The sequence below is a fragment of the Macrotis lagotis genome, chromosome 4, assembly GCF_037893015.1.
Source record: "Macrotis lagotis isolate mMagLag1 chromosome 4, bilby.v1.9.chrom.fasta, whole genome shotgun sequence".
NCBI lineage: Eukaryota > Metazoa > Chordata > Mammalia > Peramelemorphia > Peramelidae > Macrotis > Macrotis lagotis.
Window position 1 is genome coordinate 50,163,986 of NC_133661.1, and position 24,702 is coordinate 50,188,687.

General features: G+C 39.3%; 1 protein-coding gene across 7 annotated transcripts in view; it reads right to left on the reverse strand.

The window, feature by feature from the left end:
* The window catches only part of SIN3A (SIN3 transcription regulator family member A), a 73,272-nt gene that overhangs the window by 13,963 nt on the left and 34,607 nt on the right, over positions 1 to 24,702 (reverse strand). For all 7 annotated transcript variants that reach the window (XR_012477776.1, XR_012477775.1, XM_074232748.1 and 4 more), the window contains 14 exons: positions 23,336 to 23,512; positions 18,144 to 18,250; positions 17,219 to 17,501; positions 15,848 to 16,099; positions 15,163 to 15,315; positions 14,535 to 14,693; positions 12,522 to 12,611; positions 11,350 to 11,468; positions 10,484 to 10,694; positions 9,893 to 10,009; positions 7,595 to 7,833; positions 6,215 to 6,398; positions 4,976 to 5,549; positions 2,946 to 3,115 (listed from right to left, as the gene is read on the reverse strand). Coding sequence is in view for 5 of the 7 variants with exons in the window: in XM_074232748.1 (XP_074088849.1) it covers positions 2,946 to 3,115; positions 4,976 to 5,549; positions 6,215 to 6,398; positions 7,595 to 7,833; positions 9,893 to 10,009; positions 10,484 to 10,694; positions 11,350 to 11,468; positions 12,522 to 12,611; positions 14,535 to 14,693; positions 15,163 to 15,315; positions 15,848 to 16,099; positions 17,219 to 17,501; positions 18,144 to 18,250; positions 23,336 to 23,512 (2,835 nt within the window). In the remaining 2 variants the exon portion in view is untranslated. The remainder of the gene's footprint in view (positions 1 to 2,945; positions 3,116 to 4,975; positions 5,550 to 6,214; positions 6,399 to 7,594; positions 7,834 to 9,892; positions 10,010 to 10,483; positions 10,695 to 11,349; positions 11,469 to 12,521; positions 12,612 to 14,534; positions 14,694 to 15,162; positions 15,316 to 15,847; positions 16,100 to 17,218; positions 17,502 to 18,143; positions 18,251 to 23,335; positions 23,513 to 24,702) is intronic.

The following is a 24,702-nucleotide window of genomic DNA, read 5'->3' on the forward strand; positions in this document are numbered from 1 at the left end:
TTAGGACAGGAAACAGCACGTAAAAGGCATTAAAGATATACAGGTGGTGAAAGAGAAGGAAGGAAGGAAAAAGAAAGAAGGTTCAGGGAAGGTTTGGAGGGTCAGGGATTTTCAAGCTTGAAAGTAGAAAAGAGCTGAGTTGAAAGAGACAAAAGAAAAGGACACAAGAAAAAGATGAAGGTTTAAGTATACAGATGGCATCTTGGAAAAGGAAAAGGACATAAATGGGAATGAGAAAAGAAATAAAAATGGGGATTTTTTTTTGAGAAAGAATGGTATAGTGACAAACACTTTGAGACAGAATGAAAGAAAAGAATAGCTGGTCTTCACTTTGCCTCATGTAAAGTAGGAATGAATGAAGGGCTAGAATATGGAAAGTCACATTGAAATAATTAATTCCAGAGCAGCAGTGACAGAATAAATGATTAAACAGTTTTGTTATTTTCTCTAGTATATTTTACCATCTCAGGAGCAGACACAAATAGTAATGGGCATGACAAGGTACTGGACGGTAAAGGAGAACAAATGTCTCTGGAAAATCAAAGGAGGCAGTGTTGAAAACAGCTGACTTTTGATATCTATGCTGGGGAGAGAAGTGAAGCCAGAGCTAATGGAACAGGAAACCATGATGAAAGCAACAAGTAGATAGGAGAGACTTAAAAGTAAAGGTAAGGAGACTATGAAAGAAAGTCAAAGTTCAATATGTAAGACTTTGGACCTTAGCTCTCAATTAGCTCTCAGGTAATTATCCTGAATGTAAGACAATGATAAGTAGGATGACACTATGCGATTTACTTTGAAAGAGATGATGTGGTGTCAAAATAACTAGCAGAGGGTAAACTGGATGGGGCACTACAAATGAAGGGGAAGATGACTCCTCATTCTCCGGCTGGAAGGAGCAGGAGAAAGAACATCCTCCATTGAAGGATGAAAAGGATTTAGAAATTTATTTAAAATCCACCCTATGAGTCTGCTGGGTGAAAGCTGCTCTTATGTTCATAGAAATGGCAACAAGAAAACAAGGTAGCAAAATGGATCGGGAGCCAAAGGGACAAACTGGAAGAAGGCCTGCATTCAACTCCTTCTGGATATTAGCTGTATGTAATCAAATCACCCCGAGGCACAGGGTTCCCTATATGTAATATGAAATAATACTTCTGTTGTACCTACCTCATAAGGATGCTGAAAAGATCAATATATGATGCAAACTTTCCTAATAAATTAAGATTTTTAGAAATTGATTTCATTAAATATGTCTACATATTTAAAAACTAACCACAAGCAGCCTAACTACCTTCACTATGTCATATATCTGATTTTTACATTGCCTGTATTTCCCCCTCAGCATCTGTTCCCCCTCCTTGCCTTCTAACAATTTTATAAGAGAAAATAAATCAGCAAAACTAATAATAAAAAAAACCGAGTTACTTGTAAAATGACTTTGCAAATGACTCAGAAGCATTCATTCAAAAAATAAATCACAAAACAGATTTAGAATAGAGAGGATCTTATCCCAAATTAAAACAAACCAATTCTCTCATTTTACTGATGAGGGAATTGTACAAGGTCATCTGGGAACAGAGACAAGGATTAAAACCCAGGCAGGTCCCTCTCCAACATTCTGTCCACCAGACCACGTAGATTTCCCAATGACAACCAAATGTGCCAAAAGGAATTCTAGGATTCTAGTTCAGATTTCCTTATTTTAAAGATAAGGAAATTGAGATCCCAAGAGAGAAAGCAATTTGGCTAAGATCATAGAGATAACAATTGGAAGAGGGCCTGAGTTTTCCAATGCCAAATCCCTGCTCTTTTCACTATACTCTGGCAACACAAGAGAAATCTATTATAATTATTATTACTATTTGGGGTTCCTTAGAAGCATACCTAAGTCATGATTAAAGGCCTAACTATTAAGTACAAAAATGTAAAATTAGTTCAGCTGACAATTATTACTTTCTCAATGTCACAATCAAAAGTGACTTTGAAAAACCATTCTTTAATCTATACTATACATACTAACCTTCCCAAGATGACTAAAAGGGCACTTAGCATGATATAAACAACTTGGATATAAGTCATGAAAACAATAGGAACAGCAACATTTTCACACCTTGTTGCAAATACATGAATTAGTTTTCTGCAACATTAAAGGCAATGATTCAAGAAATGGAGTCACAATGGACTACATCCCTCTAGGAATGCAGAGCTCTGGGCAAAGCACTCAAGTCAGAATTTTCTGGGTAAGCTACTTATTGCACTGTCATTACGATCACTGCTGTTCCTGTTGTAAATAACTAATTTATAAAGCTCCCAGTCAAACTAACAGGGCTCTGGAGTAGAAGTAAAGCAATCACCCACCATAATAGAACCATAATAGACCAAAAGAAAGGAAATCACTGTTGAAAGATAAGGAGAAAAACAGAAAAAGCAAACAGCCATTAATGATACCCATTCCCTTTGAAATAAATTTCAAGTACTAAAATACAAGATGAAACAATGGATCTTAAGAGAAAAGGGAGCTTTACACCCATAGGATCAGCCCGACCAGACCAGGCTGCTGGGAAACTGAACTAGCTCACCCTCCTGATCAGCTAGCAAAGTAGGGTGAGGGCTAGAGAAGGGCTGGAACTGTTACAAGACATTGAAATGACCAAGGTCAATCTGTGGACAACAAAACAAAGCAAAAAACACCAGGGTCCTATTCAAAAGAAAAGGTCAAAGTGTAATTCATAAACTCTGAAAAAAACAAAATACAAGTCTTACTAGTATTAATAGCCCCCACCATGGACTACTGAAAAATTTGCAGAGATTTTTTTTTAAAGTAAACCTCTTTCCTTGAATATTAACTACAACTTTTTCTCTTCTATTTTGTTCAAGAGCTCTTTGTGAAAAATTCTCCCTCCTCTCCAGTCTTCATCAAGCAGTGTCCATCTTTTTCTCACCTGTCTGACAATACTCTGGATCAATTTGTCCATGGTAAAGGCAATATAGGCATGGATAGTGAACATCTCTCTCAGGGAGTCCTCATACTGTGATGAGTCTATGTTGCCGTCTAGCAGGCTCCGTACCATATCCAGGAAGGCTGGATAATAGTCTTCTACATCAACATCCACTGTGGGGGAAAAAGTAACAGATGAATGAAGTTTTGCCCGATGCCCAAAATACCCAGACAGGGCACTTCCCACAGGACTTTAACAACACCACCCGACCCCCAAGGTTAGAGACAGCTGATGTCCTTAAACAGGTGGATAAAGACCAACCTGGCTAAGAAAAAGGGAGGTATCCCTCTATGAACGCCAGCTCCTAAAATTAAATGACTGACCACTTTATAAAGCTGCTACTGACCCAGCTCTCCTTGGCTTTCTGAGTGATTTTGAGAGCACAAAAATACCTCAGTACCAAGGGCCTGCAACAAGTTTCTGGATCAACCCAGAGAGGAACGCTATTTTCTGGGCTTGTATTAATAAAAGCTACTCTAATGAAGAGGAAAGTATTTGGAAGGAGGGAGACAGTACAAGCTCAAGGGCTGGGACCTGTCCAGACAGAAAGGAAAATAGGACAAATTCTCTAGGGCAGCAAGAAGTGAACCACATTGAACAATAGTCTGCAAATACATTTTGTCAGAATCCTCTTGTTTAAGGATGGTTCTTCAGTCCAGCCTTTTACAAGACGAATTAACTGACTCGTCCAGGCCGCAGGTGAGTCCTTGCCCTCACTGGCTGCCGCAACAACCAGAAAGAAGAGAAGGTGAAAGTCAGAAAACTGGTAATGACAAAGTAATGGCCTAGGTCTTTTGCTTGCATGTCAATTTAAATTTCAGCATGTCCTATTTTTAAAGGTAAAACTGAATTAAGAACATTAATATCCATATAGAAGGCATCAAAGGTTATTTGGTTCACAGCGAGGACTGATGTACAGAAGAGAAATCATTGGCTGTTAACCTAACCTTTGTTAGGTTTGAAACTTTAGTTTCAAAATGTTGCACCATAATATAGTTTATTTTTCTGTGGAATAAGAATAAGCTTTCAAGATTGAAAGAGTCTATGGTTGTGATTTGCCCCCCAACCATATACATGGGGAATCACAGCAAAATTATCAACTTTCTCAATAGAAAATAAGATTAAAATTAGAATCTCTCCCTTTGTGGCTTAGAATTCCATTTAAGATTAGATGCTTAAAAAAAAAAAAAGACTAGATGCTCCTTCATCTTAATGCTCTTTTAGGACCTTCAGCTCTAAGCCACTGTCATCAGCCCTTTCAGATGCAGCCTGAGCAACTCCATTCGGGGTCCTGCCTGACTGAAGGGCACAATTCATGACTGGAGCTGGAGAGAGACAGGTCTGAATCCTCTTCTCACTTCTCCAACTGCAGCCCACCATCTACCCCATCTCTTTTCACTCTGTCTGCTTGATGTTCTCCTTCCTACTCAAGCCTGGTTTCCTTCCATCTCCTTTCTGAGAAGCTCTGGCATTGCCAGGATGTGAGCTGCTCGAAGGGAAAAGTACACTGCTCACTAGTTAGGAAGAAAACGACCTGCACTGACCCAGAGCACAACCCTTACAAACTGCCAGAAGTAACATCCTGGAGCATCTTAAATGGTTTCCTCATCCTTCAAAACATTGTGAGGGGTAGTCACTAGGACTCGAGGGTCAGCAAAAAGATAGTAAGGAATTCAAAAATAAATATCCAATCCTCCTCTCCTAGACAGAGAAGAAATGGTTTTGAGATACAGACTAAGACATACATTTTTAGATATAAAAAACAGTGGGGATTTGTTTTGTTTTATTATGCATCTGTTAAAAGGGTTTTTGTTGTTCTCTGATATAGGAATGGGAAGGAGAGAAAACACATGTCTGTTAACTGGAAAAATAAAATGAGAGAAAAGGACAAGTGATCAAAATCCACCTGAGTTCCACAAAGAAAATCAATACAACTGTAACCCCCCGAGACTTCCCCCTACCCAGGCACTCACTGGGTTCTTTGAGTCTGAGCTGAATGGCGGGGCTGTCGCTCTTGTCCCGTTTGATGCCCAGCACTTCCCGTTCCCATTCCCTCTCCCGGTTTTCTTCTTCAATCTGTCGCTCAGCTTGGGAACAAATTCTCAGCAGCCTCAAGCACAGAATCTGATGAAGTCGCAGAAAGATATACCAGTTGTTGTTGACATAGAAGAGATTGTAGACATCATCCATCCCACGAAACTTCTGAGCTGCTGTGTTGCTGAACAGTAGCTTTGATTTTGGGGGGCTACCGCCCACTCCGTTGTGCTTTTTGGCAGCTCCTGTAGCTTCATCCACATCCATCTCTTCCTCCTCTTCCTCTTCTACATCTGAGAGGTCACCCCTCTGGGCAAATAGCAGGTCTGGAATGAAATGATGCATAATCTGCTTGATTTTATACTTGTCTTCCTTCTGGATTCCTGTTTGCCTCTTGACATGGTGGATAATCAGAGCAGCAGCATCTTCCAGAATCTGCTTGTCTTCATAAGCAAGAGAAAGATGTGGGCCAACAGGGACCCCAGAATTCTCTTCTGTAGCCTGCTCTTGTCTCTAAAGTAGAAAAGAGACAAACAGAACATACATCAGCCACAAATCATATGCATGCCACTAGGGGGACCCCTCATGACTAGGGGGGACTACTGCGTGACAAGATGAAGAGATTGGGGGTCTAGACATCACCCCAAAAGGACACAAGTTAATAACCAATAGTACTTATTGCATCATACCAAAATTAACATTTATCAAGGACCTAAAAGTTACTGTGTAAAGTTTTGACTGTGTCAGGTGATTGGGGATGGGCAAGTATAAAGGTTTCTGAGCAGCTATGACAGGTGCACAAAAGTGGGGCTTCCAAATAATGAGCCTGGCCCTGCCATGGAGGGAGACTGAAAGAAGAATTCCAAGACTAGGATGGAAATGGAAGATTCAAAAAGGAATGAGTAGACTACAAACAAAGCACCTACACAACTTGAGATGAAATGTGGATGAAGCCACAGAACTTTCTCATTCTCTTCTGTACAGCATAAGGCCATTTAACATGAGGCCAAAAAAGTGGCACCTTTCTGTCAAGTGAAGTTCTGGTGGAGGGATGGGTAGAGAAAATGTACCTACTCTACTTCACACTTGTAACCACAGTTGAACTAATACTGCTGTGCATATGAGGACATTCCAGATACGAAGGGGACACCCTCAGAGGAAGATGATACCCAGCTTACTTCATCATAGATGCTCTCTATTTCATTGAGGAGGCTCTTTGACCTCAGGACCTTGGTGTCGTTCTGTTTGAAGTTGATGCCCTGGTGGTCCAGGGACTTCAGGTAATACTTCTCATTCTGCTCCCTCCAGACCTTGTTGAAACCTCTTTGAGCTTCTCTCCATTCTTCCTCTTTCATCTTCAACCTTTAATGGAAAAAAAAACAAAAATAAAAAGGAACAAATGAAGTATAAGTACACAGAACCAGGTTTGAACAAGGTCCATTAGAAACTAATCTACTACACATGCTGCCATCTACAGACACTCCAGTAGAAATCTATTCAACTCTTTGGAGTACACATCAGTGCCTACAACTTATTTTTAAAATTCTCTAACAATGAAGAGACTTTCCCTGATTAAATCTCTAGATTTCAGAAACTTAGGCTGAAAATATCAATTCTAAACAGAACAAGGTAGGGAGTTATGTGAAAGTTACTCAAGGATCAAATTTAAAAAACCATTAACAAGAATATAAGTAAATAAGTGCCTTGAATAAAGTAAAGGTGGCTGAAAATCCAGTTCTTTAGCTTAACAAAAAAGTGTAAGTAGAAGAAGAAAATAGAAATCTCAGATAAATAATAAGGAAAAAATGTATTAAATGGTAAAAAGACATTTAAGTTAGAATAGATAAAAAACCTGCATACTGAATAAAGGAAGATAAAAGAAACAAGAGTATGCAAAACAAACCTTGGAAGACTGGTTTATAGTGCAAAGTTATTCCCTAAGGACTTAAGTTATATTTAACAGCATTTTTGAGGGAACAAAATAAAAATCTGAACAAATCACCTAAAACAATCTACTAGGCCATGACAAAAATGAAAATGAGGAACAAAAACTAACAGTAATGCTGTGGTCAAGAAATTAACTCTGCACCTTTGCAAAAGAAATTGATTCTGTGCCTCAAAAGTCTAAACTACACTGGAATCCCATTTCTAACATAAAGCCCATTTTAGAGTAGTGCTCACTCTCCGTTATGAGAATAAAGAGATATCTAACAACTTCATGGGATAAAAAATGAATGCTCCTGGAACCATTCAGAAACAACAGTGAGTTTCCACTAAAGAGAAAAACGTGAAGTGTCTCAGCTGCTTGGGACTGCCAGGGGGTCACAAGGTGGACGATCTAAGAGGCTAAAAGAATACAGACAGAGCCCACTGTGGAACAGCCGTGAAGGACCTTTGAGGCATCCAAACACACTTGCTCCACACCACAGCCTGGTGGGTTCTGTAGGAGTCTGAAAGTGGACAAAGGCTCTGTGAAGAAACGCTCAAGTTGTCCCTGGAACCACTCTCCAGACACATGCACACTGCCCAGCGTGCCCTTTTCTCCTGCTAAGGTGTACCTCTTCAGAACAATGGGGACAGCAATGGATGGGTTCTTCCTCAGGCCATCAATGATGTCAGCTGCTTTATCAGCATAGATCCTCTGGAGCGCTTTCCGGTGAATCACTTCAGAGGACCCACCCAGGGTGTTATCCAAGCGGAATTTAGCCTGCTCCTCAGCAGACAAACGGGAAAGTTTCTTCTGAATTGTCTCTAGGACCCGGATAGTTGCCAGATTGGTTTCTAAGACCACATCAAGCTAAGGAAGAAGAGCAGGGGAAAAAAAAATCAGCAAACGTACACTCATTAACAAATTTCTAATGGGGAATACCTCATGAGATAGAAGTGTCATCTTTTCCTGAAAACTAAAGTGACTTTCATTAAAACAGATCAAAATAAACTTCAGGACATGGGGGAAAATATCCATTGGCTCATTCACATTTAGCCGTGGCCTCTGTAATATTAAATTCGATAAATATGGTGTGAAGGCAACAATAGTTAACATTCTCTATTAGGAAACATTAAATCATTTATTTTAGGACCAGACTGCTTTTTTCTTATGGGCTGTACAATGGAGCTGTGAATTCATGATGGTCCAAGGGCTTGACCATCCCCTTCTCCCTTCATTTGACTCGAGGACATAACACATTCCATTCTGATGGCCTTGTCTAAATTTGTGGGCTTCTTAAAACAAGGCCATCTTTCAGTCACCTTCCTCAACTGGTGATGCTGGCTGTGTGGAGCTTTACTAGGCTAGGATGCCCTCCACGAGCCGCAGCAACATAGCATAGAACAGCTGCATCCCAAGGACAACCTCTGCAGTGTCCCTATCCAGAGAACCTCCCCTCAGGGCCCAGAGACAAGCAAACTCCCACTGCTGGCACTACACTCCAAAGCACCAAAGCATTTGTCTGGGTCCTTGTGAACAGGGCAGGTGACTCTCTCTCTCTGCCCCTAACTCCCCAGCAGGCAGGGCCTCTGGGCTTTGAGGACAACCCCTGAAGCAAGAAGGGAGAGAGGAAAAATGTCTCTTTAAGAAAAAGACAGCATTTCCTATAAAATAGGAACTATACCCACATTTAATAAAGAGTACTTTAAAAACCAAATCTGGAGTTCCCCCATCAATGCCAACAGATACTTTCCTGCTACTCAAAGTCTTTTAAGTTATCTGAAGCTCAGACATCACCAAAGGGGCTTATCAAGACCAAACCCAAATCAGGTCACAAGCATAATCTGAACCAGGACTTCCCATGGCACTGGCATGCTCTAATATTTTAAACTTAGAACACCAACACCACAGAGGACAGGAGCCTAGACCTCAGTCAGAACACTCAAGACAAAAACTATGACCCTGGTCATATCACTTAAACTTTTACCATCAGTTTCTTCTTCTATTAAGTGAAGTATCTTCGTTTCATGAATGGTGAAAAATAACAGAGGAAAACTGCAATACAAATATTAATATTACTGAACCCCAAACCAGATTTCTTTATATTTCACCACCACACTTTACCTCTAATATGCAAAATGTAAATATAAAATGATTTTAATTTACATTTAAATTATAAAATATGCATCCTAATAGTTGCACCTTTGTTAACTGATAAACTAGGCTATTCCTGCACTAGATAATTTAAAATATACTCACAGAATGACAATTTCTACCTCCCTTCATTTTCATCCTAGATTTTCACTTACCCATCAACTTCAATGTAATTCTTTTCATTCTTTGCATAACAGTTTCAAATTTAAACTTCAAATTTTTTTTGTTGTTGTTTAAAGCAATGGGGTTAAAGTGATTTGGCCAAGGTCACATAACTAGGCAATTATTAAGTGTCTGAGGCCATATTTGAACCCAGGTCCTCCTGACTCCAGGGTTGGTGCTCTATCCACTGCACCATCTAGCTGCCCCCTAAACTTCAAAAATACAAAAAAGAGGAGTTCTAGACTCTCAGCTCACCAGGACTTCTGTTTTAAGCAATTCAAAGATAGGGGAGGGGGGCAGCTAGGTGGTGCAGTGGATAGAGCACCGGCCCTGGAGTCAGGAGTACCTGGGTTCAAATCCGGTCTCAGACACTTAATAACTACCTAGCTGTGTGGCCTTGGGCAAGCTACTTAATCCCATTTGCCCTGCAAAAACCTTAAAAAAAAAAAGATAGGGGCAGGAAGTAGAGGGCAAAGGAAAAGGCAGGGAAGGCATGACCTCAACTGCTGTACCAAATTTTCCCATTTAGAGTCTAAACATGCTGCTTCCAGAACTAACGTTCACCACCCCTATTCCACACAACTTCAGAATTCCAAGCTAGATGAAACTGTACCTCAAAGCGTTCATCCTCACATCTATAGATGTGTTCTTCATACTGTGTCTTCTTCGAGCTGACAAAAGTGGAGTCCTCAGACCATGATGGGAAGGATACCCAGGTATCATTTAAAACCTTTTGGGGAAAAGTGTGGAAAACTTTTAGAAGAGTGATCATTATAACCAGGTCTTTGAACTCCAAAAAATGCTGCTTTAATCAAATAAAGCAAGATTTTTAAACTTACTTGTATTCTTATAAATATTTTTTCTTTTTAAAGACAGAATCTCATTACTACCCAAGATAAAATAGCTCATTAATTTCCAAGTGACTGACAAAGTACAAATATCATGTGGGAGATTCATCATTTCTCCCCTAAGATTTCTCTATGGATTTTGTCTTTACCAATTACTTTGTTACAACCTAAAACCCTAATTGTGTTTACAAAAGGATTTTACTTAAGAGAAGCATTAAATAACAAGAGAAATAATTTTCCATCAAGATAGTTTATCTCTCTTGAGAATTTCCAGCTTCCTTGGTCCAAACATAATTTCTAGGCTTAGAATTCTATGAATATGAAGATGAAGCATCGAGCAGATCAATGCCTCTTACCTCCTTACACAGGGGTGTCCGTCCTGTGCATTTGGGCTGCTGGTAGCTCTTCGGCAAGGCTCGGTAGCTCGACCCCAACCTTTTACAGGAGGCATAATCAATCTCCATGGCAATGCCCTCTGTGGCACGCTCTTTTGGAAAGGTCTCCAGGTGAACAGATTCTTTATATCCCAGAAAATTTTTAAACCATGTGAACAACTCTGGGAATTTCCTAAAGAACCAAAGCAAAACAAAACAAAAACAAAACAAGTGGTCAATTAACAGCAGCACTTTAAAGTATCAAGGCTTTGTTTCCAAAAAGAAGCACCACAAGGAGTCAGAATTCTCCAGTCCTGCTTCTGACTGCTTTTCAATGCTCATGTCTTCCCTGAAGCCTCCTGAAGTCTACAAACAGCCACCCATGTCCATCTCTGTCATTCTGAGCTAACATTCTGACCCAAGAAAAAAGGCTGGGCTGAAAATGGGCCATGACTCTTTGAATCACAAGCAAAATGCAGGGAAAAACCTCCTGAAAAGTGTCTTGTTTTCCTTTACTGGTCCTGAAATTTAATTTTTAAAACTTACATCCTCTTAAGTTCAGACAATATCAACTCAGATGCTGGCAATGCTCGTGTAAATTCTTGAGACTCAAGAATGAAATGAATGGTCGGGTCTCCAAAAACACTAGACAATGAGCTGAGGATAAGTCAAGGTGTTGAGGTCTTGATCCTAGAACACGACCCTGAGCACAATGCTAAAGCTATCAGGAACACTTTTCTCATCCAAAAAATAAAGAGCTAGATAAGATAACCTTAGCATTCTGTGGTACACCTCCACCCCTCTGCAATGAGAGCTTGCTCCTGAGTCCTAGTCCCCCCCTGACTCACCCCAGAAAAGGAGAGACAAGCTGCACCAGCTCTGGCCTAGAGATGACCTCTTGGTTAAAGATGACCAGACAGCGCAGGAAATTCTCATAGGCTTCTGTGCTCCGCAAGGCCTTCCGGACCTTTGAGAAATGGAAAAGGGTAGTGGTGAAAACAGGGAGGGCTGTAGAAGCCATTCTTGGTCTGTGGCACAAAACCCCCCACTGCTTATCCAGAGGCCCAAAGCAGCAATCTTAGGAAAAATAGCACCTTGAAATGAGTTACTTCTGCCCTCTGATCTGAAACTTGCCCTGTCATCGGCTATTCAAGAGATGGTGCAGCTGGATCCAGAAGAGCCCCCAAGAAGAGTGCTCCCCACTGCTCTTCAAGGAGGAAGCGTCCCAGTACCACAGGGCTGGCCCAATCCCCTTAGGCACCACTGCCAGCAATGTCCAGAGCACCCTGCTGTCCATCCTCAGGATGACCCCAGTTCCAAAGGGGGAAAAAAATCCGACCTGAGGGCTGGCTCTTTCTATAAATCTCTGTCTGAGACACATTACCTCCCCTTCCAGAAGCATCCCAGAAGATGTGAAATAGTAATTCAAGGACAACATGGGTTCACCCTTCTCCAACAGACATCACAACTTGTATGGTACTTTAACAGTGGAGAAAGCTCTCAATGCAAAATCACATCAAGATATTTTGAACAGCTTTTCCTCTCCATGAATAAGGGAAAAGACGTATCTAGGTGCAAATGACCAAACTTACACATGCACACACAGTCAAGCTAACACATCTAGCTAGTTCTAACACTGAGCAATGAAACACAATTGAAAATGTGATCCAATTAGAAGAAATGGGTGAACAAACAAACAAGCAAACACACACTGCACTGGAGTTTTTCTGAGCACAGGTGGGCATCTTCTTCAGGCACTGTTACCAATTATCAAAACGTGTTCCAGAGAACAAGAGGTGAGGTGAGATAGGGTACTGGAAGGTTACATGTTCTGTTAGGTACTTGTTTTATAGATTGGTTGTATTACAATGGGTGGTGGTGCAATGATGCTGGGGGAGGGTTCTTATTCAGAAATCTCTTATTACATCATAAGCATTAATGAAACCAGAAAAAAAAATTATGCTACCATTATACAAATTTGGATAGGACACAAACTTTAATCCTTCCATAAATTCCTCACCTTCTCAAAGAACAAGGATTCAGTTCCTACACCATGCTTGCTGGCTTCTGCCAGGGGCTGGTCCTTTAAGTTTAATAGTTTGGGTTTCTTCTGCAAAAAGAAAGATAAATTTCAATCATATGATTAAGAAACTAAGCAAATAAGAGTCCATTCCACTTGCATATTTCAGAGGTCCCTCTTCATCTTCAACTAACATGGAAAAACCAATTCAAAGGAATTCTTTGTCAATATATTTCAATTCCCTAATTCTCATTTCTACAAACTGGTGACCCTATTGTAATTGCTAAAATATTGCTTTTCTTCTGGGTTTATTTCCACAAATAGGTGGATTATTCATAAAAGGAGACAGAAAATAATAGCCTGTACAATTTTTTAGAAGGTGAATAACCAATGGCGTTTGGAGCTCAATTTAGACAAAGATATTGATGATTAAATGAGAACAAATTAACGTATCACTAAATAGGAAAAAACTGACAAAGACTACCAACTCTTTTGGAAGGGGGAGCAATATCCTTACAGACTACAGACTAATCTGAGATCACTTAATCTAAGATTCTCTTTGAAAAGAATGCTAACCAACCCAGATCCATAATAATGTCATGACAATATACGTAACCCTACTTACTCACAGTAAATAAATTCAACCTTAAAAAAACTGTTCCCCAACTATGTATTATGATACCCCCAACTGATCAAAGAAGGGTCACACATGTGAAACCATAATACAACACACAAGAGGAGCCACAGCCTAAGATCAGGTTTTAAAAAGACAACTCATACCTCAAGCAAAACTGAATTCAATTACAAGGGTAAGTCAATTGAAGAATTTTCACCATCAAGTTCTTAATGTAAGAATAAACTACCTTACTCTTACATATGGAAAACCCTAAACTACATCAGAAAAAGACAAATGAAATTACAAATCCCCAAAACAAGCCAAAGGTTCCACATGGGGGGGGGGGGGGTGCTAGGAAGTGGGAGATTTTGCTGCCACAAAGGAAATTAATTCAGAAGAGCAGATAATCAAAACAAAGACTATATACAAAAGGTGTTCAGCATGACTGACATAGAAATTATAGGAAAGTACATTTAAAAAAAAAACCCTACCATGGCAAAGAATTGGAAATCAAGTAAATGTCCTTCAGTTGGGGAATGGCTTAACAAACTGTGGTCTATGTATGTCATGGAACACTATTGTTCTATTAGAAACCAGGAGGGACGGGATTTCAGGGAAACCTGGACGGATTTCCATGAACTGAGGCTGAGAGAGATGAGAAGAACCAGAAAAACACTGTACACCCTAACAGCAACATGGGGGTGATGATCAGCTTTGATGGACTTGCTCATCCCTTCAGTGCAACAACCAGGGACAATTTGGGGCTGTCTGTGTTGGAGAATACCATCTGTATCCTGAGAAAGAATTATGGACTTTGAACAAAGACCAAAGACTATTACCTTTAATTTAGAAAAAAAAAAAACTGGTATCTTATTGTCTAATCTTGCTATCTCTTTTACTTTATGTTTCTTCCTTAAGGATATGATTTCTCTTTCACCACATTCAATTTGGATCAATATATACCATGGAAACAATGTAAAGATTGGCAAATTGCCTTCTGTGGGGGTGGGGTGGGGGGAGAGAAGTAAGATTGGGGGAAAAATTGTAACTCAAAATAAATAAAATCTTTAAAAAATTAATAAAAAATAAAAAACCCTACCACACAGAGGAAAAGTAGCTCAGTATAGTTGATACCGCTAGCCCTGGGGTTCAGACCTGAGTTCAAGCCTTGCCTATTTTAGCTATGAGATCTCCCAGAATGCAAGCAGATCATTTAGACTATGAACAAAAGAGCTGGTCATCTGTGCTGGTGGAGGGATTAATTACAAGTCAGTCCCCATCATCAATGATATTTCTTCACTTGTTCTCAGCCCAGGGAACATCTGATCACCCACTTCTGTGCATACTTGTCCCTAAGGAGATGCTGAGACAGCCTGAGAAAGGGTCCCCCACCTCACCTTCACAGGGGGAGTAGAGCCAGTCCCAGAGTGGCGGCGGATCTGACAACCATTCTGGCTGGGTCTTTGTTGCTTGTTGTTCAGCTGGGGTTTCTTCACAGTGCCTCCATGATCATTCCTCACAGACTCAACCTTCTCTGCAGTCGTCTTACTTAACAGCTGATTAAGACACAGATTATCAGAGTATTCCAATTTGGGGGGAATGGGAGTGGGGGAAGTGGTTGTTGCTGGGAGTCTAGGTGACTTCTGAATGCTGCTTTGCCATTTTTCTGTAAATCAATCTACAGGGTCTCCTTTTTTTTTTTTTTTTTTTTTTTAGGTTTTTGCAAGGCAAATGGGGTTAAGTGGCTTGCCCAAGGCCACACAGCTAGGTAACTATTAAGTGTCTGAGACCAGATTTGAACCCAGGTACTCCTGACTCCAGGGCCAGTGCTTTATCCACTACACCACCTAGCTGCCCCCTACAGGGTCTTCTATACAAAGAGTTTCATTTTATAGCCCATTGCTGAAGCTAAATGTTCTCCAAACCCCCTTTACCAGATCAAGAAATTGCCCAGAACCTAAGTCTGTTCAGTTGCTCCATTAGATGCCCATGCCCACTGTGACAGTCCTAATCCAAAGTACTCACCACAGAACTATTGGCATCAGGGAGGAACTGCCCAAACTCAGACAGGAGGTCTTCCTGATTCTTAAACAGACGGGCCACCTGTGCATACACCTCCTGCTCTGTCAGGGCTGGCGTGTAATTCCCTCCAGCTTCCTTGGCGTTCCGCTGCTCCTTCTGCCACGAGAGGATAGAAAACCTCACCTCCAAGTCTGACATTCTCCTGCACAGGTGTATCCCAAGCCTCTAAACCTAACACCTCAACAGACTTCACAGAGGAGGGAAGATGCTGACCTTCTTGACTGTGACACTCCCTAAAGGTCCCTCCATCATGAGATGAGAACAATGGGAAATGGGAGTTCCTTTATAAATTAGGGCAGGCTTTCCCAATGCCCATGATTTCACAATCAACTGCCAAAAACCTCCATGTGGAATTTTTTCCTTATTCCACTGTCTATTAACTGTCCTGAACAAGTGACTCTGTAGACTTTCTAAATATATACTCATTTCATACATAATCAGTTTTTAAAAATCTTTTGCTCAATTGCTCCAAGACAATTATATCACAGAAACTCACTTAAATGTGTTAAGCAGAGATACTGATTGATAGATTTTCAGAAAGAGTCAAGGGTTATAACACCAGGGTTTCCATGAGCTGGATACTCTAGAGAACATTCTGATTAAAGCATAATAATAAGACAGTTCTTACCTGATAGGTGTGCAAAATCTCCAGAAATGCTTTATAGATATCCGGCTGACCCTGAAATCTATTCTTAATTTTGTTAACGTAGTTGATGGCATGATTAAACTCCACAGGCTGATTGTTCTGCAAGGATGGGGCAGTTCCCAGGGAGATTGTCACAGGTGTGTGAGGCTGCACTGGTGGAGAACGTGGGGAAGCATATGGCGGGAGAGGAGGTGTCTGCTGACTGGCTGGAGCATGTGCTTGGAGCTGGGATGGCTGAAAAGAAAGCATTCCCTCTTTAGAACAAGGATGATGGAATTCAAATAGGCCCACCAGACTAGTGGAGGAAGAATAGGCTTCCAGATAAACACTGGGAATTCATCTATTCTTGGTAGACTGGTCTGAAGTCAACAGAGACTCAGTAGGAGAGTCATACATATAGCCTAACGTAAGGACTTTGGGGTTTTGATATTGTTCTTTTCGCAAAGGAAGAGAAGTTGTGATTTTATTGGTATAAAAAAATCCTAGAAGAAATTTCATACACCAATAGAGGTAAGCTACAGTTCTGCAATGTAGTCTTTTTAAAAAAATGTATTTTATTTTATTTAAGGCAATGGAGAGAAATGACTTGCTCAAGGCCACACAGCTAGGCCACTGTTAAGTGTCTGAGGCAGGATTTGAACTCAGGTCCTCTTTGACTCCAGGGCTGGTGCTCTATGCACTGCACCACCTAGTGTCCCTGCAATGTAGTCTTATAAAGTTGCTTAAGGTCACTGAGTTAGTTAAATAACTTAACCAGGGTCACAGAGCCAATCTATGTCCAGTGGGATGACTCGAATCCAGGTCTTCCTGACCACAGGTCAGCTCTGTCTACTCTGCTATCTCTTAAATCTTACAGGATCTAGTCAAGAGTCAAAAGTTGGGAAAAACCCTCCTGGATTAACAAGGGCAAAATAACCCCTCAAAGCAAACTGATCTTCATTTATTTAATTTGAAGGGTCTGAGATTTCTTTAGTGCAGGATAACACTGTTCGATTTTTCCATGAAGCCCCTGGAAGGTGCCTAAGGCTCATAAGGGTTAGATGACAGGGCCACAGTGGCACAGGGAAGGAGTATCTCAGGCTGAATTGGAACTCTGAACCTAGTGTTATCCATGTTCTACCATATTACCTATGTCTTCTATAGATTCTACATCTTATTTTAAAAATGGAACAAAATCTTTTCTATAGGTTTTGGTTACAAAATGGAATCATTCCACAAGAACCCCAAGATATGGTATGTTGAACTACAATTCTGGACATTTTTCAATGGCCTCTGTCAAAGCTTTAAGAGAATTCAGAGATGCTGTAATCACAGGTATTTCTTGGACTTGGATGGAATGTTCTCAGTTCTCACCTTGCTGATTTTGGCAGGTGGCGGCTGAGGAGCTGGCTGGGCAGGGGTTGGGGTAGACTGGGCTGACGGCTGGGAAGGATGCTGGGGCTGGGCCTGAGGTTGCGGCTGGATGCCATGGGTGGGAATCTGGTGAACTTGGCCAGGAGTTGTCACATTCACCATGTCGTTGGTCTGCACCTCAATTTTATAGCCAGGAGGTAAAAAGGTGTTAAAGCCCATAATCAAGTCAGGGTGGCCTTTGAATAGCTGGGACACCCGACTAATCACTCCTGGAGTATCGATACTGAAAAGAAAAAAGAAAAGTTACAAATTACCTAAGGACACCCAGAGACCACACATATCAATACATCAAGATGACCAAGATTTCTTTGAACTTCAACAGTGTTGGGGGCTTCCCCCCAGTAAAAAACCTGGTAAAGAGGTCAACCCCAAACTGCTTCATTCTTCAAAGCAAGGGAAGAGTCCAAGTCAGTCATTCATTTTTAAGAAGGTCAAGTTATTCTTTGGGCTATACTATACTATACTATACTATACTATACTATACTGTACTGTACTGTACTGTACTGTACTGTACTGTACTATACTATATACACTGAAGAATTTATCTAACCTCTATTTCAAATAGATCAACATTTTGTGTAAGAACACCAAAAGAGTCTTAAAATCTTTTCTTGGAACAATTTAGATCAAAATTAATGTGGATTTCTCAGGGAAGAGGAAAATTTGATGAAAAAGGCTATTAAAGAAATAGAGAAAGAGTTTAGCCCTTTACATGTCCCACTATTCCTTTCACTAATGGAGAGCCAATCCTAAAAAATCCTACCCATATCCCCAAAAATGACATGAGACTTCATCCTCAATACCCCCAAACAAATGTTCACACCTAAAGCACAGAACATCGGTAAAGTTGTAAATGTCTTTTTACCTTTGAGATTTAAATTCCTTCATGATGTCCAGGAAATCATTGTAGACCTGAGGCTGACTACCAAACTGCAGCTTTACCTGGTCAAGATAGGATAAAGCATCTTCCACCTGCAAACACAAATTCCAACATTATCCATCAAAAAATTACTCCACAAGCTACAAGGATTTCTTTAGGTCAAATAAAATTTGAATATATTAAAAACACCCAGAAAATAAATGGAAAATCTAGTATAAAAACACAGAGAATATTAAGGTATCAATTACAAATCTCAAGATTCAAAAAATAAATAAGTATGGTATAATGCAAAGAATATCGAATTCGAAGTCGAAGAACTTCTAGTTCAGTGCCTTCCACATCAGGACTGGGATAGCTGAGATCTCAAAATTGCATGTATTCCTTTTGATAGTAAAGACAGTAACCCATTCTCTACAATCCTATCCATATCCTCCAGAACTTCCTTTTCACAGTGAACTAGAAGTCATTCTCAAAAATATTTTGGCAATGTGTGGATACTACTCATGAATTATTCCTTGCTTTCATTATATGACCAGCTTACTGTTTATCCAACCATACATTTCTGATATCCTGATTATCTTAATGATTTCTTCATTAGTATATGTTGCAACCTACTCAACATCACCATATGCCTCTGTTAGCAATTATTATCTTTTAATTCAAGTCAACAAATACAAGTACCTATTATGAGGAAGACTTTTGAAAAATCAACAGAAAAATTAAGTAATGCATTAAGGAGACTAAAAAAGTCTTTAAATGACTTCACTTCAGCAAACACTTGCTTTCCTTGTAAAGCAGAAAGACAGCAGCCAAGAAAAAACCAGACTAGAATACAAATTCATTTGCAAACTCCCACAGAACAAGATAAGATTATGAGTAATATTGACTCCTGAAGGGATGAGACCATTCAGAAGGTTTATACTGATCAATGATACAGTTTTGAAAGGAGGAATTCATTTTCAGAGGATCTGAAAAATAGGAAACTATAAAACTATTGATAAAAGTCTCAGACATGATCACTACCCCAGAAGAGAGGAGTGATAATTGTATACTTCTCCATCTCTACAAAACTGTTAGGAGAATCAACTCTCCATAAAGATATTTGAGGGGAATGAGCAGGGTTTTGCAAATAATTCCCTTTAGAAGATCACAGTTTTATAGGCTAATAATTGACTGAAAAGTAAATTCCACTGTTTTATTTTCTGGTATTTTTAAAAATGCCTTTCAAGCAAGAATAAGTATAGCCCCCAAAAACAGATATGTAAAGATAGCTCCATGACCACTTATGTAGAGGTGGTAAAGTCCACATGTGTGAAACATTACATGTATTTTCAGATTTTTTTTTCAATGTACTGATAGATTTGCCAATTATTTTTCTCTTCCTCCTTTTCCCTCTTTTAAAAAAAATTATTCTGTCATACGGAATGGCTCTCTGGGAGAAGAAAAGAACAACAAAGAGAGATTTAGGCAACAAAAAAGCACACAAATATTAATAAAAATTTATTTTAAAAATCAACAATTTAGCATGTATCCCTTTTAAAATTAACAAGTCCTATGCTAAGGCAAAGCTTCTATACATAGGGTTAAAAAGAAAAGGGGGTTAACCCAGTAAGTCATCTTCATTTCCCAATTTCCTTAAGTTTTTCTTATTGGTGTCCAAACATATCATGAATTGTTATAAAGCAATTAAGGTATGAAAGGAGCAATGGATTGACCCTAGTTTAAAAAGTGACTCTATGGTAAGTCCATCGCAAAAGTTACTTCCATATTTTTCCACCATTGCCATTACTAATCGCAGCTCCCTCCTTTCATATTTCTCCACTACCATGTACTATATTTTTTCTCTCCTTTCACTTTGACTCTGCTGTAGGGTATCTGCGTGGCGCAGCAGACGGATGGTTGGGGTGGCTTGCATGTCACATGGCTGGGTGATTGTCGGGTGTATGGGGCCAGATATAGGCTCGGGTGCTCCTGGCTCCAGGGCTGGGGCTCCGTCCATTGCACCACCTGGCCATACCTACAATTATTACTATTATTTTTTTTTAATTTTAATTTTTTTCTTTCCCCTTTATCGCTCAAGCGAGTCTATATTTTGTGGGGGGAGGGGGTATTCTGTTTACTCTTAAGCAAGAATATTTTATTAATGTATAAAAAACATTTATACAAAGAGATATTAAAATAAAATCAGAAAAAAAAAGTGACTAATACTGAATACCTATGTTCTCTCAAACAAGGTAGTTAGAGGTTCTCCACAGAGTGGTACAATATAACGTGTAAGGCTCCTTCCACCAGATATAGACACCTGAAATGCTACTATTCTTCCAATGATTTCCTTATTCAATAGTTTATAGATAATTCATTCATTTCATATAAAGTTCAAATCAACTGTTAATTATGATTCAGAATCATTTCTATTGAAAAATTGTCAAGAGTAACCCGGAGGGCAGCTAGGTGGCACAGTGGATAGAGCACCAGCCCTGGAGTCAGGAGTACCTGAGTTCAAATCCGGCCTCAGACTAGCTAGCTGTGTGGCCTTGGGCAGGCCACTTAACCCCATTGCCTTGCAAAAACAAACAAAAACAAAAAAACAAAAAACAACCTAAAAAAAAAGCAACCTGGATAATAGAACAGGAAGATGCTCATTAAGTTTGTGAAAAGCAATTAAGTAGAAGTGTTAATTCCTTAAAAGAAAGGAATAAAATCCAAAATGATATGGTAAGAAAGGCATAATCTATAACATAAACATAGTGCCAATGAGTACACTATATGATGCAAATTGAAAAAATTCAATTAAAGTGGAAATTCTCCAAAAGTACATGATGGAAAATGCCATGTGAAAGATAGGCAGAAAAGGAATTGGAAATCATAGGGGCTTGTAAACCATACATTAATGAAATACATTACTACTCTTTCAAAAGCAAAAAGGAAATTAATTTCATTAAAATTTAACAGATAAACAGGAAAATCTGCCCCCATCACATAAAAACACTGATCAAAACTTCACAGGAGCACTGCATATAAATCTGGGATTCTCAACTGGAAAAAAGGAACAATATAAAACTGGTTATCTAGAAATAAAAATGAACTTGAATTTTGAGAGAACTTCAGCAGAAGATTAAGAACTTGAAAATCCTATTATGGGTAAAAAGGATGTCTAATAGCATTTGAACAGTAATGGGTATTTTGCTGAAATGGAAAAAATGTTAAAAAAAATCACCCCCCCATCAAACTTTTGTTTTCCCAAAGAAAAAAAAATGTTATCACAGACACAACCAACTCTTGTAATATTTGAAATTCTCATGGACCTCCACTTCTAATAAATTCTAAGGAAAGTCACCCTGGATTCTCAAAGGCTACATTGCTAAAGCAGGCTCTTGCAGGATTTACCAAGATGGAAAGGGCCTCAAGCATGAGCTTGATGAAGGGCTGTGTGTCACTTGAAAACAAGTCTAATGAACACAAAGAGCCTCATCTCCAAAAGGAAAGCCACAGAAAATTAGACCAGAGGCAATGGAGAAGAAGGAATAAGAACTATATTAATGGAGGGGGAACCCAAAGAGGAAGTAAAAAATCTTGAAATATTCTTTTGTTATAAATTATACAAATATATATAACACAATCTGACAACTTTGGATAGCATCAAGAATACTGAATTACATTACACATTAATATAGAAACAGTCACCATCAATCACATGAGCACAATCTAATATAGGCACACATAATGTTGGCCAAACATATTTTCTTAACAGTATTAGAGACTAGAGAAAATATAAAATGAGCTAGATCACTAGATAATGAATGAGACAGAAAGCAAAGGTGTAACTAGGAGGACCACAATTTTACCTAACAAGTTTTTGGATAGAATTTTTGAGACTATGTCAGTTATTATCAAAATTTTGAAATGAACAAGGTTAGTAGGAAGTATTCTTCCTTATTACAAATAAGGTATTTCACACTGAGTATGGTCAATTAAATTATTTTAGTTGAGACAAATGATCCAAAATTCTTTGACTTCAGCATCTACCTCAGATACTTACTTAGATCAATATAAAAATAAATTTGCATTCCCTGGCCAGACTTAACTCTTCTAGGAAGGGATTAAAAAAACATACCAGTTGATAAGGATACCAAAGGGGACAAATCACATCAAGATCACTATGATTAAGTCGCATTTTAAATCAATGACATTATAATTAATACATTTATTGTATATTATAACAAGCTATTTTAATATAATTAATTTCCCTTCAAATGTGACATGTTATATATTTATAACATGTGAAAAAATATTTAGGCTGAGAGATTATTTATAAAAAGATGGACATTTCATACTTTCATTAAGGTAATGTTCTATGTAGAGAGAAAGGCAGAGATTCTCAAATCTGAAATGAAGACATGCACTTCTGCTGCAAGAAAAACTTACCATACCTTCAAAAGAATATGTGTAAAAATTAACAATTCAATCACAATTACAGGATTCCTCAAAAAAAGAAAGGTGATTTATTTACCAATGAACTCTTCAATGCCAACCTATTGGCTCTCAAGATTTTAAAACAGCAGTAGGATTTACACTATTACCCTATATTATGAAAACTCATTGAGTTTGTTCTGTTGAGGACTCAGAGCTAAAAGCTTCAGTTTGAACTCAAATTTTCAACAAGTGAATAAAAATGTTTTAATAAACTATTGTAAATGATACATGATGATACTACAGCAACTGCTATAATTATACTTTTCTTAAGTGAAAGAGTTCAAGAAGTAGGAATTTGTATACTGAGAAATTGTTAATTAAACTTGATGTGACAAGAATTACAATTTTCGATAAATTTCATTTGCAAGAAGATAATTCAAACAAGTCTGAAGTCTCCTACTATTGAGAATCAGGATTTGCACCACCAATTTTGTTTCTTATCCTATTTACATATCATGATCTGGCACAAAAATGGCAATTCCATAAGCTTTAGGAGTCATAAGGCTGTGCTAATGTCAATGGTGAATATTTAATCAAGCATCAAAGAGATTTATAAAACTTAAATCAGAAAACAAGATACACACTAAAGCAGTGTACCTACTAAGTCTGCCAAAACAACATATTTAAAGAAATTTTTTCCCTCTTAGATTTTAAGACATTCTGGAGTATTACATTCAGTTCTGAAAGACAAAGCTGAATCCTACCTTGAGTCTCTGAAACTGCTGCTGCCCCTGCACAGGTGCAGCTGGTGGGGTAGGGTGAGCATGGCTCTGGACCACCTGTCCTCCATGGGGCTGCACCGAGGTGGTATGATGGTGGCCACTGTGAACAGTTGCGAGAGTGGGACCATGGCTGCCAGAGCTCTGGGGCACAGCTGAAACCTGAAAAAAGAGGACTCCAGGGCTGAGTGTTTGATGAACAAACTCCTCCCCCAGCTAACACAATAAAATAATAATGAATTGGAATCTTCTTTTCCAACATAAATGGTACATTTTTCTAAATTGTACTGATAACATCTCACACAAATTTTGAGGGTATTTCCAAATGAATCCCTCATAATACACAATCCCTGAAAACAACTAGCAACAAAATAGTGATTTTTGACTAAAAGAGAACAGACAAGCTCCCGTCAAAGGCAAGACCTGGGAATGTTTGATAAGAGAAGCTGGGGTGGGGATGAGGGGGAAGGAGGCAGGGTTTTAAGGAGTCTTCACTTTAAAAGTGGTCTTGGGGTGGCTAGGTGATGCAGTGGCTAGAGCATAGGCCTTGGAGTCAGGAGTACCTAAGTTCAAATCCAGCCTCAGACACTTAACAATTACCTCGCTGTGTAGTCTTAGGCAAGCCACTTAACCCCACTGCTTTCCAAAAAAAAAAAAAAAAACACAAACCTTTAATTCCCTTTCAAAAGGGAAACTCACCAACAAGAATCATATTTTTTAAAGAGTAAAACACCAAGTAGGGCATCCTCCCTCCCTCCTTTCTCAAGCAGTGGAGCACTATGATTGCCTTTCTATTTAGGGTTAGGGAACACCTTTGCTCCCCTTCTCAAGAAGCTGCCCACATTCTTACTGCCCCTGCCTCACTCCTCAAACACCTTTCCTAATTTCCCAGTCCCATAACCTCCAATTTCATGATCTAATTCTTCACAAACTTCCATCATCCACAGGAATGGTCATACCCTATCTCATATCATTCAAAAGTGGTTTCCACTTCTATCACCAAAAGCTCCCATTCCTCTCTCCCTGACTCACTCTCATTCCATCCTTCACCCTCTCCAGACTTCCTTATTTACTGCTCTTGATAGTGATCTCTAGCCTTCAGGACCTGCTTTTCACCGAAGCCTAGCAACCCTTCAAGATCTAGACCTTTTTTTTGCTTTCTCAAACTTACAAGCTGCCCATCCTCAATGCCCCCATTTTCTCACTCTTGAATCCTTTTTCAATCTAGCTGCCAAATCAGATGGGTTCTTCTCAACCCTTTTTCACTTCTGCAGAGCCACTGACTTTGCTGCCACCCTCTTGCTCCTGGTTCCTCGCTTTTCCCAGGGTCCTTTGCTCTTTTGGTTTTCCAA